Raw genomic sequence first — 20,429 nt, forward strand, 5'->3', positions numbered from 1 at the left:
GGCCCTACTAGTATCCGTGGTCGGCGCGGCGCTATAGGTAAGGTACACGTACGCGCACGCTAGCGCTGTGCAAAATATGCCCCGCGCCAGAAGTGCCCCAGTCCCGAAAGTGCACTAAATCTTGACGAAAAAGCCACATCCGGGTACTTTTTACGTCATTGGCGATAGCGAGAATTGATTCGAGACTGAGAATCAGTAATGTTTATTAAACGGGTCTTGCTTATATTCAAAGATAATTTGTAACCAAAAAGATACCTTTACATTTCTTATATTTAGTGTTCATGATTTTTTGATGCATGCAATTTTGAGTATCGCAATTCTCCTTCGGTGTAATTCTCCAATTCTTGTAGAATGTCACCTATTAGAGAGCAAAACAAAGTTGGGGGCAGGGGGCTTTGAGGGGCCCCGGGGAGGATGGCGTCCATTCGCATAAAATTTATATCCCAATTGCAATAACACCTGTCAAGTTTGTACCAAAATTGGGCAGAAACGTTGTCCCCCAATCAACATCACCCCCTCCCCACATCAGGGTCCTTCTCGGGATCTGCCGTGAACAAACTTGAGACTACAGTTACCAGTGTATACTCATATCACACAGCTTCACTTATCACAATACATGGTTCTAGGGAAGATTCGTTAAAAAAAGAAAAATAAAAATCCTTCATTGAATTGAAGGAATTTCCCCCAAACCCCGGAAGGACGAGCAATGCGTCAATCGCGGTCACCAGAGGAAGATGGAAATACGGAACTTTAGCTACATCGGTTGCCCCCTCCCACCCTGTACTGCCGTCAACCACTTTAAACACTATAGTCACCAATCTGTTTCTTCTGATTATAAAGAAGAAAATGTGTCAAGATTTTCTTGTAAAGATTTCATTCAGCATTGTACTCCCACGGACCCAAACGATGCGGAGAAGGATGCCCATTTGTACACATTTTGAGTCTAGTCCTCTAGTTATACTACCTGCCAAGCTTTGCAAGAAGAAATGGCCATGATGCTTCAAAATAAGGGGAAAAAAGGTGTATTTGGAAAAAAATGTGGACCCCAATTCCTTAAGGGGTTGGAACCCCGAATCTGCCTTGAACAAACTTGAAACTACAGTCACCACGAGACCACTGTACTCTGTCAAAGCACTAACTTGCTCTTTTAATTCTTGTTTTAGAGAAGGGAGATTTTTGAAGATTTCTTTCTCCCTTAGCCTCGGGCCCCCAGAGGACGTGATGCCTACTTCAAGGAATGGAAATCCCATAACCCAGTATAGGGACGCAACCTGTCCGGTCTGTTGAAAATCTGTTCGTGAGTTTTAAGAAGATGAACATGTAAAAAGTTGAGGAACGACGCGTGACGCCCGACCGGCGCTGGGCGACAATAAACGCAATAGATAACTGGAAGAAAGCCAAAATAAATATGTAAATGCGAATCAACATTTACAAAGCAACAATATTAGTGGAACCTATCGGTGAAGTTTGAGGAAAATCGGACAATCGATTCAAAAGTTAGGAACCTTTAAACTTTCGATGCCGTCATCGATTGCTGGATATCACAGAAAACTATACAGTACATCACGTCATAATGTAGACAACAAAATATAAAAGTTCATTAGGTAAAGTAGTATTTTTTTTTAATCACAGAGGAAATAAGTGATTCCATCATAACCTGAACTTTTGTTTTATTTACTCTGTCAAGAATCTTCTCATCTGCAACAATCGGTATAACACAAGACTTAACAGAACAAAACAAAACAACTTGAAACAACAAACAAAAAAGAATCCGTGTTTTCTATCGCCTGTACACGTGTGAAATCTTTCTGGACTTAAGGGATTTATTTGGCAAGATTTGGCCCATTGTTTACAATAATGCCATGGAAAGCTTCGGCCATAATATTTGGGTTCAACAATTCGAAAGAAACCTTCGTGTATGTGATTAGGAGTGTTGCTTTTGGTATCTCATTTCAACGCTTCATTAATCACCTTCCATGTATTGTTAATATCAAGAAATTTACATTCAACAATGACAATTTGCATGATTTTGTTTAGACGTGCTAAGGACGTTGACATGGTATAGGGTGAATACTGAATATATCCGGCCCATTTAGCAAAGATGTTAAGAGCAGAAAAAGTATTTCCGGTATTTTCAAACGGCCCTGTTTTTCTTATAGATAAACTTTCAATTTGGGAGTAATTTTGTAGCCTATGGTTGTCGGGGTACTTTCTAATAATCTCAACGGCCGCTATTATAAGAGACATCACGATGTCAAAATATTCAAAAGATGAGTGTTCATCATTTTGAATGTAGACCATCGACCAATCACAAGATTTCCCCCCTTCCGGGAAGCGTTTTTTTTTTTTTAAAGACGGCACAGATTGGGGCATGGAGCGTGTTAAACCTATGGGAAAAACGTTGGGCTAGGGTTTTTGGTTATGGTAAGGGTAAGGGTTAGGGTTAGGGTTAGGGTTAGGATTGGGGTTAGGGCTAGGGTTAGGGTTAGGGTTAGGGTTTGATGGTTAGGGTTAGGATTAGGATTAGGGTTAGGTTTAGGGATAGAGTCCCCGATAGATTTTTAGTTTCCCCAATCTGCGCCGTCTAAAAAAAAAAAAAAAACACGCTTCCGGGAAGGTATTAATGTTTGATTCTAGAAACGAAAACAAGAATTGCTGAATAGATTATTCGTCACGGATTGAATAAAGAGGACTTTTGCATACAGAGGAAACCACATTTCAATACCAGGTGAAATATAAAAATACCTCGTGTAAAAAAAAAATATCATCAAATGAAGTAGATGAAATACCAGTTATTCTAGTCGGTTTTCTGATAAGCGCCATTAACCGTTATTAGGTAAAGAAACTTTTGACAAAATCAAATCAAATCAAATCAAATCAAATCAAATCAAAATGTGGTTACCATAATTCAGAATATATAAGTCAAAATTGACAATAATAGAACATTTTGTGTTGTTGAGATCCTTGTCCGATAAATACCATAAAGTAACTCGAAAAAAGAATACTCACCAAATTAGAATTTGGTAATCTGTCAATTTCCCTGACAATTATATTTTCTTTGTTTGGTCTTCTATCTACATAAATCACTTTCAAGAGTTCCATGTCAATCTCAATTAATGTTATAACAGATGGTTTAAATTTCCGTGATACACAAACTGGTCCCACCTCTTTTTCACTAAAGACTTTTGTATTTGAGTAATCAGTTTAAAACGGTCGACATGTACCAGACACGAAGGTGACATATTTTGTTAAAGGTTTTGTTGACAGTTGAGGGCATATACACAACTGTACTACAGAAAACAGGCTATCAATAAATTGAGTGAAAAATATTTTCGGAAAATATGAAGTACTGCAAACACAAATAGAATGTGAAGCTCGGTCATTATCGGCAGGAGAACGCGTGAAACAATTTTCGCGGATAGGTATCGTAATGAGAATAGTCTTATGCGTACTCATTTAGGTTCAAATACCAAGGAATATACTCTGCTAATTTCACCAAGGAATCGCGAACATACTGTATAATGGCTCTTCTTAACAGAGATGTGCACAATAGGCATGATAGTAAGTGCGAGATCAAATGCGAGATTTACACATTTCTCAAAAATACAAAAATGACAAATGAATTTAGCAAGGAGCAAATTGAATTCAAATGTGGACGTAAGAATGGATGCAGAAATATGCCTAGGAACAAAACTGTTTCAAAATTAGATAAAAACAACAAATATCAAATCATACCTTCCTTTAGCTCATATCATGAGTTATTGAAGACCTCCCAAACTCTTTCGCTCATCCTGTACGAAACAAGGAATACTTAAGACTAAGGAATCAGGGGAGCATTTCATGAAGCATTTTGTCTGATATTTTTCCCAACAAACTGTTATAAGCTACTAAAATCTTTGTATCTGGTTGGCTGAATGCAAATTTGTCCGACAAATTTGTCAAACAAAATGCTTCATTAAATCCCCCCCCCCCCCCGATTTTCGTCCAAGAAATGGCACAAGTCTCGAGGATCCAAGTGACCTAGTTTTAAGTGGTAGATATCACTGAATAAAGTACAGGCTGAGGCTGAAGAAAAAAAAAATAACTCGTAGCATTTCATTGTAAAACATGGATTTGTTACAGTATGCAGTACAAGTTGTAATACCTGACGTCCTCGTAGCAAATCCGACTTACATTGAAAGTTTGACAATGGCAGATGACATTGAGTGGAAAAGTAGCAGCGAAGTGATTTTCAGTCCTGGAAATTTATTTCACCAAAAGCTAGAAGTTTCCTGTTTTTGTAATATAACCTATGGTGGCGTATAGCGCACTAGATGTACTTTACAAATCACGGGTTTGAGTATCAGAATTGTGTAAACATCATCACCGCAGAGTATGATAGTATTGTAAAAAAGGAAAGGAATAACACACTGCATCATATATACCGGGGTTGATTAGATTAATAGTAAAATTTAATTCATCAGTATGATTAAAGTTGATACATTTACCGAATGTATGATTAAAGGTTATACATTTACCGAACAAATTTATCAATGGTAAAGAAATATACTGTCAGGATTTTTCAACTTTTCATTGAAGGATTTTTGTTTTCAAGAAATGTATTTTTTTCTCAGAATTATTTGTTAAAAAGTGTAACTTTTAAAAGCATACCAGCCAGATGACAGTATGAACAAAGGGTATAACTGATATCATATTTTAGAATTTTGGAAGCATAACAATTCAATGACATTGAGAAAATGCTAAGATTGTAATTACACGATACATGTATTGAAAATTACACTTTGCAGCATGCAAGTTACGGTGTAAATGTAGCACACGAGAAGAAAGACATATACATATGATAAACTTATAGAATTGTACAGATACCTCCTTGAGGTTGCATGTAGGGACATATTACGCATTCAATTACATTCTAACAAATGTATGTTTATGGGAAAAAAAACTGTTGCAAAGTTTCACTATTGCATTGATGATGTGGTGTTCTCTTTATCGGCTGCTACAGACTTAGTTAGATTGAGAAGGCAGCTGCCTGAGACGTACGATAAGACTGATTGCATATGGCCATCAATATTGTAAAGGAAAGTATGTTCATCATGCAGTAGGTATAGGGTTCCTATTATCCGGTATTCATTCAATCTAGTACACACAGTTTGTAAATCCGAAGGGTCGTTAGGCCTATTCCAAGAGTTCGTTAACCTGAACAAAAAAAATAAATAAATAAAAGTTCGATATTCCAAAGCTTCGACAGTACCCTGCCAGTATTCTGCATTTTGAATGGAGATATCAGATATTAACCTAACACCTTTCGAGGTTTGAATAATTCAGTGCAGTTTCAGTTTCAGTTTATCTTATTTCGACACGGTCACTCACTTCAGCCAATGGCTGTTCTTCAGTGAGTCCGTGAAGAGGTAAAAACAGATCAAAGTAACATAATACAACATTTTATACGTAGTATACATAACATAAGCGATAAAAACAAACACAATTATATACACTTTAAAATCAACGACATATCAAAGAATTCTACAGTTTATACTGAAATAATACCATAAAATCACTTACGCATTAAAAGAAGAAAAATATGCATATATATATATATATATATATATATACAAACATGTGATAAATGAAAAGAAACAAAAAATAAAAGAAAATAAAGTGGGACCATTCAAATATATAGACTTGATACACATACTCATCATAAAACTGCAAGTAATTATCTTAAAAATCCTACCTTTGTATAAAACGTATCTATTGCAAACTATTCCACATTCGGGCACCACGATATGAGAAACTGCGGTTTTTTTTTTAATTTGAGGTTGGTTTGGGTACATCTAGCTGGAGGGTTGTCTTCCTCAAACCATACAAATATTGTCTGTACATAAATAATTCATTTATATGTGAAGGCATGTTTTCGTTTACAATCTTATACATAATACATAACAACTGTTTATCGCGTCTATCCGAAAGTCGATCAATGCTATCATTACACTTTGTTTGGATCAACTGACATAGGGCTTCACTTGGAAATTTCCAGTCAACCCGCATAACCACTCTGAGTGCTCTAAATTGTATTTTCTGTAATTTTTCACAATATGTTTTTGCCATGTTCCCCCATATGAGACTACAATAATCCATCTGATTCAGAATAATGGTTTTATAGAATATCATTGCCATTTGCTGCGTGATAAAGGGTCTGATTCTTTTCAGTAAATACAAGCTCTTGTTCAGTTTTTTCTGCAAACATTCAACGTGTTTTGCCCAGTCTAAGTACTAGTCAATGTGTACACCAAGGTATCTGATATGCGTGACTCGATTAATGACCGTGTCGTTAATCTTTACACAAGGAACTGAAATACTCTTGAGTCTCCTTCTCGACCCAATCAATAAAAAGTCACATTTTGGGGGCATTTAATGCCAACTTATTTTTACACAGCCATGCATTTATTCTATCTAAGTCCACATTTAGAACTGTCACCAATCTATCAATGTTGTTACAAGAGTAATACAAACATGTGTCATCTGCGTAGAGAGAAACCATACTATTCTTTACGCACAAAGGTAAGTCATTTATATATAAAATGAACAGTAAGGGAACTGGATTTGAACTCTGGGGGATTCCACACTTAATTGTCTTTGGTCTAGATTGAACCCCATTGACAACTGTGCACTGGGAGCGATCTGTCAGGTACCTGCAGAACCATTCAACCACTGAATCAGACAGGCCATACTGACACATCTCACGTAATAGAGTAGCATGGTCTACTGTGTCGAATGCCTTCTTTAAATCCAATGCGACTACGCCCACAAACATTCCTTGATCGAATTTGTTGAGCCAGTATTCAGTTACATTAATTAAGGCCGTCATTGTTGAGTGTTTTGTCTAAATCCTGATTGATGTACTGCCAGAAGTCCTTTCTCTGGAAGATATTTGTACAATTGATCAAATATGAGTTTTTCCATAATTTTCGCTATCACTGGTAAAATTGATATTGGTCTATAATTGTTAACCTGCGATTTTTGACCCTCACCTTTGTATACGGGCGTGACGCGAGACCGTTTCCATGCCAACGGAACCTTGTTTTGATTCATCGACAGATTAAAAATATAACTAAGAGGTTTACAGATATATTCAGCAATGGACTTTAGGATAAGTGCAGGTATATTGTCCAAACCACAGGCCTTATCAGTAGCAAGATTATGTAAATGGTTCAGTACTTCGTTTTCTTCAATATCCATAAAACGGAAAATATTTTCCGAGTCCATGTTTTGGGACAACATGTCTCTGCAGTCATCTGCATACTCACTATTTTCAACATTTTCTTGAATTGTTTTACCAACATTTGTGAAATATGCATTAAAATATTCAGCTATTTCTTCTTTACCCAACATTTCTCCACCTTCGGTTTTTACTTGTGTTATTCTACCAGTTTCACATTTCTTCGGGAGAACAAAGTTCAACAATTTCCAGACCTTGTCAGATTGACCATTACTGTTATTGGTACTATCAGTAATACTCTCTCTTTGCTCTACGAATTTGAGCGGTAACCTTGTTTCGTAGACGCTAGTATTTTTCCCAGTCAACAGGTGAGCTTGATTTCTTTGCCAAACGCTTCTGATTATCCCTTTCCTTTATGAGTGAGATGACTTGATCAGTAATCCAAGGTGATTCTTTCTTTTTAACTCTTTTTTTTTTCTTTAGGGGAGCGTGTTTGTCTATCACCAGTCGTATCATATTTTCAAATGCAGTGTACGCTGCCTCTACATTAATTTCATTCATGATGTGTTCCCACTACTCCATAGAGAAATGATCTTTTAGCAAACCATAATCAACCTTCTTAAAATTTCGAGAAATCTTATATTTGTGTTCAACTTTGTTTTTGACACACTTTTTACCCCAGCCACAATATACAAGATAATGATCACTCAGAGACATGGGTAAAATATCAACAGTATCAATTTTAGCTGGAGTATTTGTCATGATTAAATCAATCGTTGACGAGGTGTTTTCCGTAACTCTAGTAGCCGAATTAACTAATTGCACATAACCAAAGCCTTCCGTTAACTCAAGCAACTGTTTTGTTTGCCATGGTTTATTTTCCGGTATTACATCACAATTCATATCCCCTAATATAATACATTCTCGAGTTAGGTCTTATATTCTCTGTAATACCAATTCAAACAATTTAAAATCTTCAAGTTTGCGTTAGGCGGTCTGTACCATGAAACAATAAAATATGATTTCACCTTTACAGGCTTTATTTCAATCAATCATGCATTCATTCATTCATTTTTTATTTCATTTCCGGCCAAAGCATATAATATGACATTGCATATACACAAAGTCAGTACAAAGTAACTTTTACATGTCCAAATGAAATTTAAATACACGTCATTTGTTTACATCAAACAAAAAAACATATTTTGGTAGAAGAAGTACAAGGACAAAATGTGACTGAATCATAACAAAGAAAAGGTCGGAAATGGAGGGGACTGCTAAAAAGCCAAGCTTGTAGAATGCAGTCCCCTCGGAGTCGCAATATAAAAGTAATACACGAGAGATTTTAACATAATCCACGGGAACCAGAGCACAAAACGAGTACGCACTCAAACGCACACACATGCAGTAACAAAGCAGCTCTCTTACATACACGTGGAAAGGATAAAAAGGAGATAGAAAGGGACAGGAAGACAGAGGGAAGGGCACAGGAGGAGAGTATTGGGGGTCGATGCCAGGACACATGAGACCTTGGTCTTACCGAGAAGTTGTCTTCATATGAATGATATATAACATAATGGTTATGAAATAACGTAAACAAAATAAAGGCGTTAGCAGCAAGAGAAATCAGTTAGGAGCTTTAAGAATGCAAATCCCCAGTAATATAAGAATTAATAAGCATTTTCTTTAATTTCAAAGTAAAAGTGTTAAAACTTAGAGATTCTTTTATACTGCTGTCAAGGGAATTCCAGAGTTTAGGTCCAGCGAAGGAGAATATAGATTTTGCAAAAATTGTCCTAAACATGTCCTAATTGTCCTAAAAATTGTCCTAAATTGTCCTAATCACTACACTGTAAAAACATCGGTGTTAGATTTAACACCACGGGTGTTAAAATGCACTGTGATGGTGTTGAAAAGTGTTCACCTTACACTTCGTGGTGTTATTTTGACACTGTACCTGGTGTTATTTTGACACTGTACTGGTGTTAATTCAAAAATGACACCACATGGTGTTGATTTGATATTTGTTGGTGTTAATATCAATGATTTAACACCCGTCCAGCTTCAATAAGAGACCACACCAGCTGGTGTTACTTTGGTGTAAATTTATTTTCACATTTTTTCAAAAATCTAGTATTTTAAGGTAAAATTCTTGACCGTCTTGTTTAAATTAAAAATCAACAAGAAGTGCAGTTACTAAGAAACTCTTCAAAAAACAGTTTAAAATTTGGAAATGACACCCGTAGGTGTTAATTTAACACCATAAATGAGCACCGAAAATTTAACACCAGCTCGGTGTTCACTATTTAACACCGGACTTTTTGCAGTGTAGCATTTCCAGATCTTCATTCATTAAATCACTTCTCAGTGTATAATCTACATCACTCCGTATATATGCTGCCACACCGCCACCTGCTCTGTTTCTATCTTTCCGTATCAAGGAATAATCTTTACATGCAATTTCGCTGTCATCAATAAGCTCATTTAAATGAGTTTCGTTTAGCGTTAATACATGAATGTTCGACTTTGACATAAATAGTCGGAGTTCATCAATATTCTTCGTGAGAGAAGCACAGTTAAGATGAGCAACTTTCAGCCCAGGACTTACTCGTAGTTTCTGTATTTGTTTTTCCAAATGTAATGACATAATATTTCTTTTTCCCCATCAAGCTTCATAATATCATGTAACTGCCCAACTGTACTGGAGTCATTATGACCGTCGTTCTTCACTTTCAGATACATTTGCCATATCATTGCCAGCATGAAATGGAAATTCCTGGAAACAACAAAAAACGACAAAACCAAACATTGTCAGTTACAAAGACGTCCTTGCTGTATGGAGTGCATTTCAAATGGCACCATCTAAGACAACCGGGACATAACAATGCATTTTTGTTATTTTTAACACTTTTGTTACACTTCATACACGGATACTTTAATTTCATTATTTATGGTTTACCGGTCATATTTACCAATGCTAGCCATGTCCTATCGCAGTCTCTCAATGTCTGCCATGTTCCTGATGGTGACTCTTCTGTCATTCATTCCTTCGGTTCTGACAAGCGCTGTGATCTTCCCGTCCTTGGTCCACACCCGTCTCACTGATGACCTGTCCTTTGCTGCGTGGACAAGCTTCCTTCGGTGTGATGTTAGATCCTCGTGTACAAAGATGGGACTCCCTTTGAAACGGGACTTGGCGTTGAAGACGGTCTGCCGAACGTTGTATGATCCGAACTTGATTATGATCGGTTTTGGTCCAGGTTTCTCTCCTTCAACTCCGCTTCTGGGTTTCGGTGTGATGCAATGACTTCTGGAGATACATGTACATGTAGGGTCGAGTGAAATGTCCAAGTGGGTCTTGACGACGTCCACGATGAGGTTGTCAGTGTTTTCGTCGGCTGTTTTCGGTATACCATAAAACCGGAGGCATTCTCGCCTGGAGTATTGCTCTTGCTCATCGAGTGCATTCTGAACCTTCTTGAGGTTCCTTTCCAGATATTTCAGTTGCTCGCTCATCGATTTCTGTTCAGCCTTTAGTTGCTCAAGGTCCAGCGAGATTGCTTGGTACACAGTTTGTGTCACTTTCTTCAATATGGCGGCCGAGATCACGTCATTCAGCTTTTGGAGAACGTCGTCGCAGCACAATGCCTCCTTTATTTGAGATTGCAAGGCTTCTTTCACGTAGTCCATGGTCAATGGAAATGTCTCGCTTGGCTGATCACCTGCACACTGAGGGTCTCCTTGGTTGTGACTGACCGGAGATGCTGCCCGTAGTCGGTAAGCCCATGGTCCGTCACCTTGCTTGAGCTTTCCGGCAGGTTTAGCTGCCATTTTTCTTCACTTTCTCGTCGTTCATCCACAAATTTCAACGAAATGGACTTCTTCCAATGTTAATCTATCAGCTCTTGGAAAGATGAAGAAGACAGTACAGTGATACATGTGATTTAACGTACTTAATTCTGACGACTAGAGGGGCATGTGGAAAGTCGTGTGTGGCGCACATACTCTTGGAAATTTTAATTTCCAAGCTAACAATCTCTCTGTCCTACTTCACATCATTTTCAATAATATCAAGACCAAAACACGGATTTATTTTCAATTCAATTAATTTCGATGATGTTTTCCATCAATAAAAGGAAATACATGAAACAATGTGATGACTTGATTAATTCAATTTGTAAACAATTTTGAATGATATGGCATTGTATAAAACACATTTTAGTTCACTTCCTGAGAGGGCGTTAAAAAAAAAAGTTTATTTCAGTTTTGAAGTTTATAGATACATAGCACAACTTTTAAACAATTTGGAAGGACAAAACATTCAATATAATGCATAGATGTATAAATGTAATAGATACAAATAATGTAATAAATACAAATAATGTAATAATGTAATAGATACAAACCACTTTCTACTGGGTCCCAGCAAGAAATAAAATTCTTCGAGACGTCCTTGAATTTCATTTCGAAATATCAAAAAGAAACATCTGAATCACCCAACTCGTCACCTTTCAAATGCTTGTAACCCTTGAACTTTGCCCTCAGTAAGTCGTTATTCCATTTCCCGCTGCAGTCGTTAACGACCCGGAGGGCGCCCTTCTCGTCCAATTTGAGGAGGACTCTGAACTCATCCGGCATATTGTGTCTATTGGTTGTGTAGTTCATCTTGACGTCTTCGAAGTAATGCGTGGACAGAGTGCGATTCGTCGGATCTTTGTAGAACGGAAAAAATCCGAAGAGCTGAATTCGAGAACAGAAGTGAGTGACTGCTGCGTAAACCGCTAGACCGCTACTTGGAGCTCTCAACTTCAGAACTCTGCAAATGAAGAAATGGTATATAACATCAGAAGGAGAATGATTATTCCATGTATAAGAGAGAGAATGTAACATGTAGTACGGGTGCATTGTCCGGGCACTGTGTGTACACGTGTGTGTGTGTGTGTGTGTGTGTGTCATTATTATACATTCTCATTTTACCACTTTCGGAGGTGCTAAACCTCTTGCACCCTTACAAGTTTTGGAATATCTAAGATGTCTGCAAAAAAAATATATATCTGAAACTCTATTACATTAAATTATGCACGGGACGTTGAACCAAAGAATAAAGCAATGTCAAACCAATTTGATTTGTTGTCGTTGTTGTTTTACATATCAGTCGAGCGAATTCGTCAAATCATCCTAAATGATATGCAACACACCTACCCCAATGATGAACGCTATGTTTTCCAAATGATATTAATTATGCCTGAAATGATGGTTTTACTCATGCAGACAAAGAGTTGAACTAACGTTTTCTCTGGGAGATGAGAGATATGACTGTATGAGAAGTTATGTATTTTATTTGTTGTTGCTTTTTTGCGGCCAATTGGAAGATATACCTTGAACATTTCCCATACCCTCAATGACGCAAAAGATGCATCATTTCTCAAGCATCATGCTGGACCCCGTCCTTTTCTTTTTTTTATTGTACAGCGTACTAAAGTTATTCAGTTTTAGTTGCCAAACAGTCAAGCTTTGTGCATGTTCTTGCATGTCTATTGTTCTGTATGCAAATTAAGATGTAACGCTTGTGATTATACTACTGATATACACTCTGAAAAAAGTCCGGGTTAGAACTGGGTCACACACTGTTCCGGGTCAAAAATAACTTGGAGTTTGGTCATGAAGACCCGGAATAGGGTCACCCTGACCCAATTCATGACTCTGGATGGGGTCATATCTGACCCCATTCCTTGTCATTTCTGACCCGGAACGGTGGATGACCCCAACGGACCCAGTTCCGGGTCAGTGCTGACCCGCACGTATAATATATATGGAAAGAAATCCGATTTGAGGAGGACGTTGATTTTTTGTTCTCCCTTTTAATCGAGCTTTCGGCCTTTCATGGCCTTCATCAGGATCTACCAACAGAGCACACATTACAATAATTTTCAGATGGCATAATGTGCCATGATGTAATAAGTGCAATGTTATACAGCGTGATGTGATATATCAATATCAATTTTCTAAAATATTGCCTTTACACGACTCAATCATTTACAACACACAAAAATAGAATCTAAAATCATGTCATCAGCATAAAAGTATTATGTATCATTCAAAAAGAAAATGAAAACATGAATTCTATTTCTCTATCAAACTTTTGAAATATAATAATTATACTTTGTCATGAAAGCAATGACATGCCGAAAGCTCGATTAAAAGGGAGAAAAAGACAGCAACGTCAGCCTCAAATCTGATTTCTTTCACTACATACTATCAGTGGCGTATCTAGGGGGGGGGGCAAGGGGGGCACGTGCCCCGGGCGCCACTCCTTGGGGGCGCAAAAAACGAAGAAAAAAAAACGAAGAAGAAGAAGAAAAAAAAAGAAAAAAGAAAAGAAGAAGAAAAAAAACTCGCGGGGGGAGGGAGGGAGAATGGTGGGGGGGCAGAAAACTAAATCAAACAAGATAAAAACAAAACATGATGATGACACGGACATAATGACAATGTTTATTGTGTTCACACAAGAATTCCATGTTCTGTCAGCTGAAATACAAAAATTTTCTGCTCGCTCGCTGCGTTCGCTCGCCAAACTTTACATAAAAAAGAAGGTAAGAACAAAACGGGGATGACGCGGTAAAATGATAATGTCTATTGTGTTCACACATGTTATTCTATATCTTGCAGGCAATATGTTTCACGGAGCAGCGGCTGCAATTTCTTTCGTTTTGAAGCTATCGCCAATTGGATCAAAAGAAGGCGCCAACGGTTTCGAACATACGGGGGGCAGAAAAAATCAAGCAAGATAAAAACAAAGCGTAATGATGACGCGGAAATATACAAATTTCGGCTCACTCGCTCGTACAATTTAGAGTATTTTTTAAGTCTACAGTTTGTTGGTATAAATCGTTATCTATAAGGCCGTCACTATATCTTGATTAGAATTGTGAGATTTAATAAGCAAAAAATGACAAGAATTCCATGTTTTGTAAGCTGAAGTACAAAAATTTTCGGCTCGCTCGCCAAACACTCGCCAAAATTTATCCAAAAAAAAAGAGAAGAAGATAAGAACAAAACGTGACGATGACGCGGACAAAATGACAATGTCTATTGTGTTCACACATGTCATTTTATATTCAGCAGGAAAATTGTTACACGGAGCAGCGGCTGCAATTTCATTCGTTCTGAAGCGATCGCCGATTGGATCAAAAGAGGACGCCAACGGATCCGAACATACGTGGGGGGGGGGGCAAAAAAAAAACAAATCAAAAAAGATAAGAACAAAACGTAATGATGATGCGGAAATATACAAATTTTGGCTCACTCGCTCATACTTATTTAGAGTATTATAAGTCCTCAGTTTGTTAGTATAAATCGTTATCTATAAGGTCGTCACTATATCTTGATTAGAATTGTATGATTTAATAAGCAAAAAATGACAAGAATTCCATGTTTTGTAAGCTGAAATACAAAAATTTTCGGCTCGCTCGCTGCGCTCGCTCGCCAAAATTTATCAAAAAAAGAAGATAAGAACAAAATGTGATGATGACGCGGAAATATACAAATTTCGGCTCATTCGCGCGTACTAATTTAGAGTATTTTTTAAGTCCTCAGTTTGTTGGTATAAATTTATCTATAAGGCCGTCACTATATCTTGATTAGAATTTTAAGATTTGATGAGCAAAAAATGATGAGAATTCCATGTTTTGTAAGCTGAAACATAAAAATTTTCGGCTCGCTCGCTGCGCTCGCTCGCCAAAATTTATCAAAAATCATTACATTGATATCACCCTCAAAAGACCCCTTTTAAGTGCTTGAAAAAGCATATCATGTGGACTTTGTTTAAAGTCCCTACCGGGATGAGGTTGGGGTTGAACACTTTTTCAGAAATTAGGGGCGCAATTTTCGCGCTTACCCCGGGCGCCGTTTTCCTTAGATACGCCACTGCATACTATACACAATGAGACACCGCGTGCGTTTCGGACAGGAATGACCTCTCGCACTATACAGGGTGGACCAGAAAGAACGGAACAGCTAAGATCTTTAATTTCAGCAATATTGTTGCAAATATGTCATTCTTCTGCATGCTTTTGGAAATACCACATTTTTTTTTTCCATAGAATGTCACCAAGTTCTTTAATTTTGGTTGATGCGTTATGATTTTAAGACCATTTTTGTCAATCCTTGCAATTATCGAATTGTGATCATTTTGCACTCTCAGAGATACCGAAACCAGCGAGAATTCGGCTTGCCAGAACCAGTAGCGTTCACAATGTGTGAAAAGTGGGGCGGACGGTGCGGTTGTCATTGTCCGTTATCATTGTGAAAGAGACAACCTGTTGAGCTCATTGATGTGATAAATTTAGCTGGAAAATAGCGAGGTTTATTCAAAGGCATGATTGGCAGTGACGTGACTTTATGAGTGGTTAAGGGATGAAGCCCGTACTTTTAATCAAGTGCACATTGATGAATAAAAGTATGAAAACTGAGAATATTGCTAAGTCCGTTTATGATTAAATTAATTTATGATTTTCATTATGCTTGCTTATCTTTGTAGGTTTCATTCATCTGAACATAATTATACAGGTCAGACAGCTGAGATTGAGAATTGTTGAAATCGGTCAGCCACATTGTTAAATCGTGTCTTAAAATTTCTTGCGACTGCTCGGAGACACTGTAATTTTACAATAGAAGTCTCGGAGTCGTAGGCTAGCGAAGACATCTCTCCAACTAGCAAAATCTGCAGTCGCGACTAGTTTGAAGCCCGGTGAGATATAATCTGGGTGCCAGAGGTTGAACCTTGTTTTACCGTCCACCCAATGTTTTTTTGGTGTTTTTACCCTAATTCGGGGTGCTGAATCCGAATCTGGATGATGCAACTCTCGCATCTTTGAGGGTTTTGAGATATTCAAGATGGCCGCCAAAATGACTGCCAAAACCGGAAATTTCCCTCTAGTTCCTTCTAAATGGTGAAGAATTGAAAACAATTGATGTTTTATTTGATTTCGAGGGTGCTGAATCCGAATCTGAATGATGCAACTCTTGCATCCTTGAGGATATTATATTCAAGATGGTCGCCAAAATGACTGCCAAAAAATGGAAATTCAGATGTATTTCCTTCTAATGGTGATAAATTGAAAACAACTGATGGTTTTACCGTATTTCGGGGGTGCTGAATCCGAATCTGAATAATGGTGATAAATTGAAAACAACTGATGGTTTTACCCTATTTCGGGGGTGCTGAATCCGAATCTGAATGATGCAACTCCTGCATCCTTGTAAATTTTTAGATATTAAAGATGGCCGCCACAATGACCACCAGTAAAACCAGAAACTCCGATGTATTTCCTTCTAAATGGTGGGAAATTGGAAACAATTGATGGTTTTACCCTATTCCGAGGGTGCTGAATCCGAATCTGGATGATGTAACTCTTGCATTCTTTAGGATTATGCGATATCAAAGATGGCCGCCAAGATGGCCGCCATAACCGGAAATTCCCACGTATTTCTTTTTCAGTAGTTCGAAATTGAGAGCAATAAACGGTTCTACCGTACTTCGATTTTAAATTGGCCGCCAAAACCAGAAATTCCCACGTATTTCCTACTCAATGATTCAAAACTGAAAACAACATTAATGGTTCTACCCTATCCTATCGAGGGTACTGAATCCGAATCTGGATGATGCAACTCGTTGAAAGTTTGGAGACATTCAAGATGGCTGCCAAAATGGCCGCCAAAATGTATTTTCCTCTAAAATTGATGGTTTTACCCTATTTTTGTGCTGAAAGATTTCAGGTTTTCGTCAATCGTAAAATCTAAACCCAATTCTACTCTGCCGATAAACGAATGCATATTATAGTTCTTTTAGCCAAGTCTGAACTTGCTGTACAGTGCAACCAGCTCTACCTGATATCTTGTAATTGGTACGATACAGGTGTGTAGCAATGAACCCTGCAAGATTACAGACGCAGTTGAATAATTTGCAAGATTACACTGTTTCCTCTACATATCATGAATAAGCTTTGAATACTAAACATGCAACGCACACAAGATATATATTGGTGGTCTTGATGACATTGTTGAAGACACAAGTTGGACATTTTTATAGTTATGCTTCAATTTTTTCGGCAATATGATGTAACATTATAACCATAATATATAAATATATATATATATAAGCATATATATACGCACATATATTTATATACATATGTATACATATACAAAACGGAATAACCGAAATTACCCTTATTGATATCTACTATAGGCCTAGTGGTCATGGATACAACCTTTTCTAATGACGTAATCAGAATATGCGACAGGTTTCATAAGAATACGAGGCAAGACTCATCAGAATACAAGACAAGTTTCAGCACCAAATACCACCATGCCATAATTTGATTTTACTCTATTGATAGCCGAAAAGGATGAACTTTACATCTGTTGAGCCATATTATTTGCGACCACACGCACTATCTTATAACAATGCATAGAGAAATTTTTAGTCGTATCTTTCCGTTGGTACGTGTTGAAATTCCATTTGAGACTTATCGCAATATTTCAGTTTATTGTGACATTCATTTTGGATGCCATTATTACTTTATATTTTGGCTGATTTGACAAATTCGCTCAAATGAATCGAATATAAGGATGCAAATTAATGCTTTTCACCCTGGGTTGAATCCCCCGCTTCACGTTAGAGCACAGTATTTCACCATTTAAGGGAAATTTTAAGGACTTTACGTTTATACAGGACATTTCTAGATGTCCCAAAATCTTCGAAGACCTTCAGCAACCTCGAAATAGGATATATGATCATGCATTTAATTTCATATTTTCACCATTAAGAAAAATAAAATATTAACATTGGAATTTAAATTTCTGCCAGTTACTTTGGCATTCATCTTTGACATCTCAAAACCCCAAAGAATGCACAAATTGCAACAACCAAGTTCAAGGGTGCTGAATAGGGTCTATAGATGTCATTTTCAGACAGTTATTTTGACGGTCATCTTGGACATCTCAAAACCCTTAATAACACAAAATTTGCACCAACCATGTTCGGATTCAGCACCCTCGAAATAGTTGAAACCATCAATTGTTTTTTTTTTTAATTTACACCTTTGAGAAGGACATAGGGACTACATGAACATTTCCGTTTTTGACGACCACTTCGGGAGCCATTCTGGCGGCCATCTTATTATAATCTCATAACCCTAAGGATGCAAGAGCTGTATCCTTCAGCTTCAAATTCAGCAAACTCAACATAGAGTAAAATCACAAACTGTTTCCAATTTGTTACCATTTAGAAGGAAATAGGAGGTCTACATATGAATTTCCATTTTTGGTGGTCATTTTGGCTGCCATCTCTATTAACGCAAACCCTTAAGGGTGCAAGAGTTGTATCATGCAGCTTCGGATTCAACACATTCAAAATAGGATTAAACCACCAATTGCGTTCAAATTGTCACCATTTAGAAAGAAATACATGGGAATTTCCGACTTTGGCGGCCATTTTGGCGGCCATCTTGAATTGTCATAATCCTCAAGGATGCAAGAGTTGCATCATGCAGATTCAGATTCAGCATCCTGGAAATAAGGTAAAACCACCAATTGTTGTCATTTTTCACCATTGAGAAGGAAATGCATCAGAACTTCCGGTTTTAATTGGCGGCCATTTTGGCGGCCATCTTGAATGTGTCAAAATCCTCAAGAATGCAAGAATTGATTCATGCAGATTCGGATTCATCCCACACATTGTGAACGCTACTGGTTCTATGGCAAGCCGAATTATCGCTGGTTTCAGTATCTCTGAGAGTGTAAAAAGACCGCATTTTGAAAATTGTAAGGATTGACAAAATTGGACCCCAAATCATAAAGCAGTAACTAAAAAGAACTTGGTGTCATTCTATTGGAAAAGAATGGCATTTCCAATAGTATGGATAATAATGACATATTTACAACCAATTGCTGAAATCAAAGATCATAGGTGTTTCGTTCTTTCTGGGCCACACGTGTGTGAATATATATATATATATATATATATATATAACGAAAACTTGTTGAAAATAGTCATATCAATGTGTAAACACAAATTTTAAATGTTTATGAAATTGCAGAGAATATGTACTTGTGAAGAAAATGTCATACAGAGAATAAATCACATGACATCAAAGCAAATCAAATCATCCAAATTTTTCACAAAGAATTTCGAAAACAAATTTCCGCGTAATGTAGGGGGAAAGTGTAGTGAAGAAAAAAAATTGACATTAAAAAGTATGTGGGCGATGGGAGCAAACAAACTTTACGATTTTAGATGTTCAGCCTTCTTGTTGGTGCATGAGTAAATAAGAAGGTATATCGATTCGTTTCCAATTAATTACACAGAAACAGTGCGATCATCATGTAGCCAACCAGCACTTGACAAATACTATCTTCATCTATTTCTGCATTCATGGCAGTGCAAAATGCAATCGAAGAAAACAAAGTACAAACAGTATTCCATCTAGGCCTACTCACTTGGTCACTTCACTCTTGATCTCTGCCGGGCTGTAGGCGAAACCAAAGTGGAGATTGTAGAGATGGCGTAACGCCGCAAGCACCGTTTTCATTTCATTGTTGTGGGTCACATTACCGCTGTACCAGAGGATGCTACCGTTCATGCGGCTTAAGCTCGTCAGAAGTTCACGGCACAAGCTTGGTAACCCGTCGATAGCGATGTTGCCATAGTTTTGCGTACAGTTCGTCAGGTTCCTGTATTGTTCTGAATTCAATGTCATCAGACTGATTTTCGAACCGACGTCAGGAGCGAACTCGCGGCCAAACAGCGCCATATTCATTCGGATTACAAGATTGGAGCTGTCGATGAGGTGGCCGCACTTGCTGTCTGTTAGCACTCCAGAGTTGCCAATGACAGCACAGGTCCGTCTTTCATTCATGTTGATAGTCTGGTTGAGTCGCGCTATTTCCGTGACGTTACTAGAGAATTGCATATCCATCGGTGGAATACCGGTTTTGAATATTTGAAGGGTTTCTTCCAACGTCCGACGCTTGGAAAACGTCTCTCTGGGTAATGGTACGGAACATAGCCAACAGTAAAAACAGTATATATTGCAAAGAAAAAGCTAAATATTAGTATTACAAAGAGTAGAGTGATAAAAATGCGGTAGTTGATTCATTATTTTCAAAAGATATAGGTAAACTAGAAAAGCACTCTGAGAGCGCAGAC

General features: G+C 37.6%; 2 protein-coding genes across 2 annotated transcripts; both read right to left on the bottom strand.

Annotated features, from left to right (window-relative positions):
- Positions 1-9,563: 9,563 nt before the first annotated feature.
- Positions 9,564-20,024, bottom strand: LOC139713660 (uncharacterized). Its single transcript, XM_071625362.1, has 3 exons — positions 19,721-20,024; positions 11,728-12,035; positions 9,564-11,123 (listed from the first exon to the last, which is right to left on the bottom strand). Exon 3 carries the CDS (start codon positions 11,048-11,050, stop codon positions 10,208-10,210), a length of 843 nt encoding a protein of 280 aa, XP_071481463.1. The 5' UTR covers positions 11,051-11,123; positions 11,728-12,035; positions 19,721-20,024; the 3' UTR covers positions 9,564-10,207.
- LOC139713663 (alpha-2,8-sialyltransferase 8B-like) lies at positions 11,693-20,139 on the bottom strand. Its single transcript, XM_071625365.1, has 2 exons — positions 19,721-20,139; positions 11,693-12,035 (listed from the first exon to the last, which is right to left on the bottom strand). Exons 1-2 carry the CDS (start codon positions 20,137-20,139, stop codon positions 11,693-11,695), a joined length of 762 nt encoding a protein of 253 aa, XP_071481466.1.
- Positions 20,140-20,429: the final 290 nt, after the last annotated feature.

Source organism: Diadema antillarum, unplaced genomic scaffold (genome assembly GCF_040938485.1).
Source record: "Diadema antillarum isolate AM-2024a unplaced genomic scaffold, OU_Dant_1.0 seq00002027_RagTag, whole genome shotgun sequence".
Taxonomy (NCBI): domain Eukaryota; kingdom Metazoa; phylum Echinodermata; class Echinoidea; order Diadematoida; family Diadematidae; genus Diadema; species Diadema antillarum.

Excerpts from the sequence above, each read along its gene's own strand:
- LOC139713660 (XM_071625362.1), bottom strand. The coding sequence starts at position 11,050 with ATGGCAGCTAAACCTGCCGGAAAGCTCAAGCAAGGTGACGGACCATGG.
- LOC139713663 (XM_071625365.1), bottom strand. The coding sequence starts at position 20,139 with ATGAATGAAAGACGGACCTGTGCTGTCATTGGCAACTCTGGAGTGCTA. Across the intron at positions 12,036-19,720 it reads ATCAAGAGTGAAGTGACCAA|AGTTCTGAAGTTGAGAGCTC; the intron begins GTGAGTAGGCCT and ends CTTCATTTGCAG.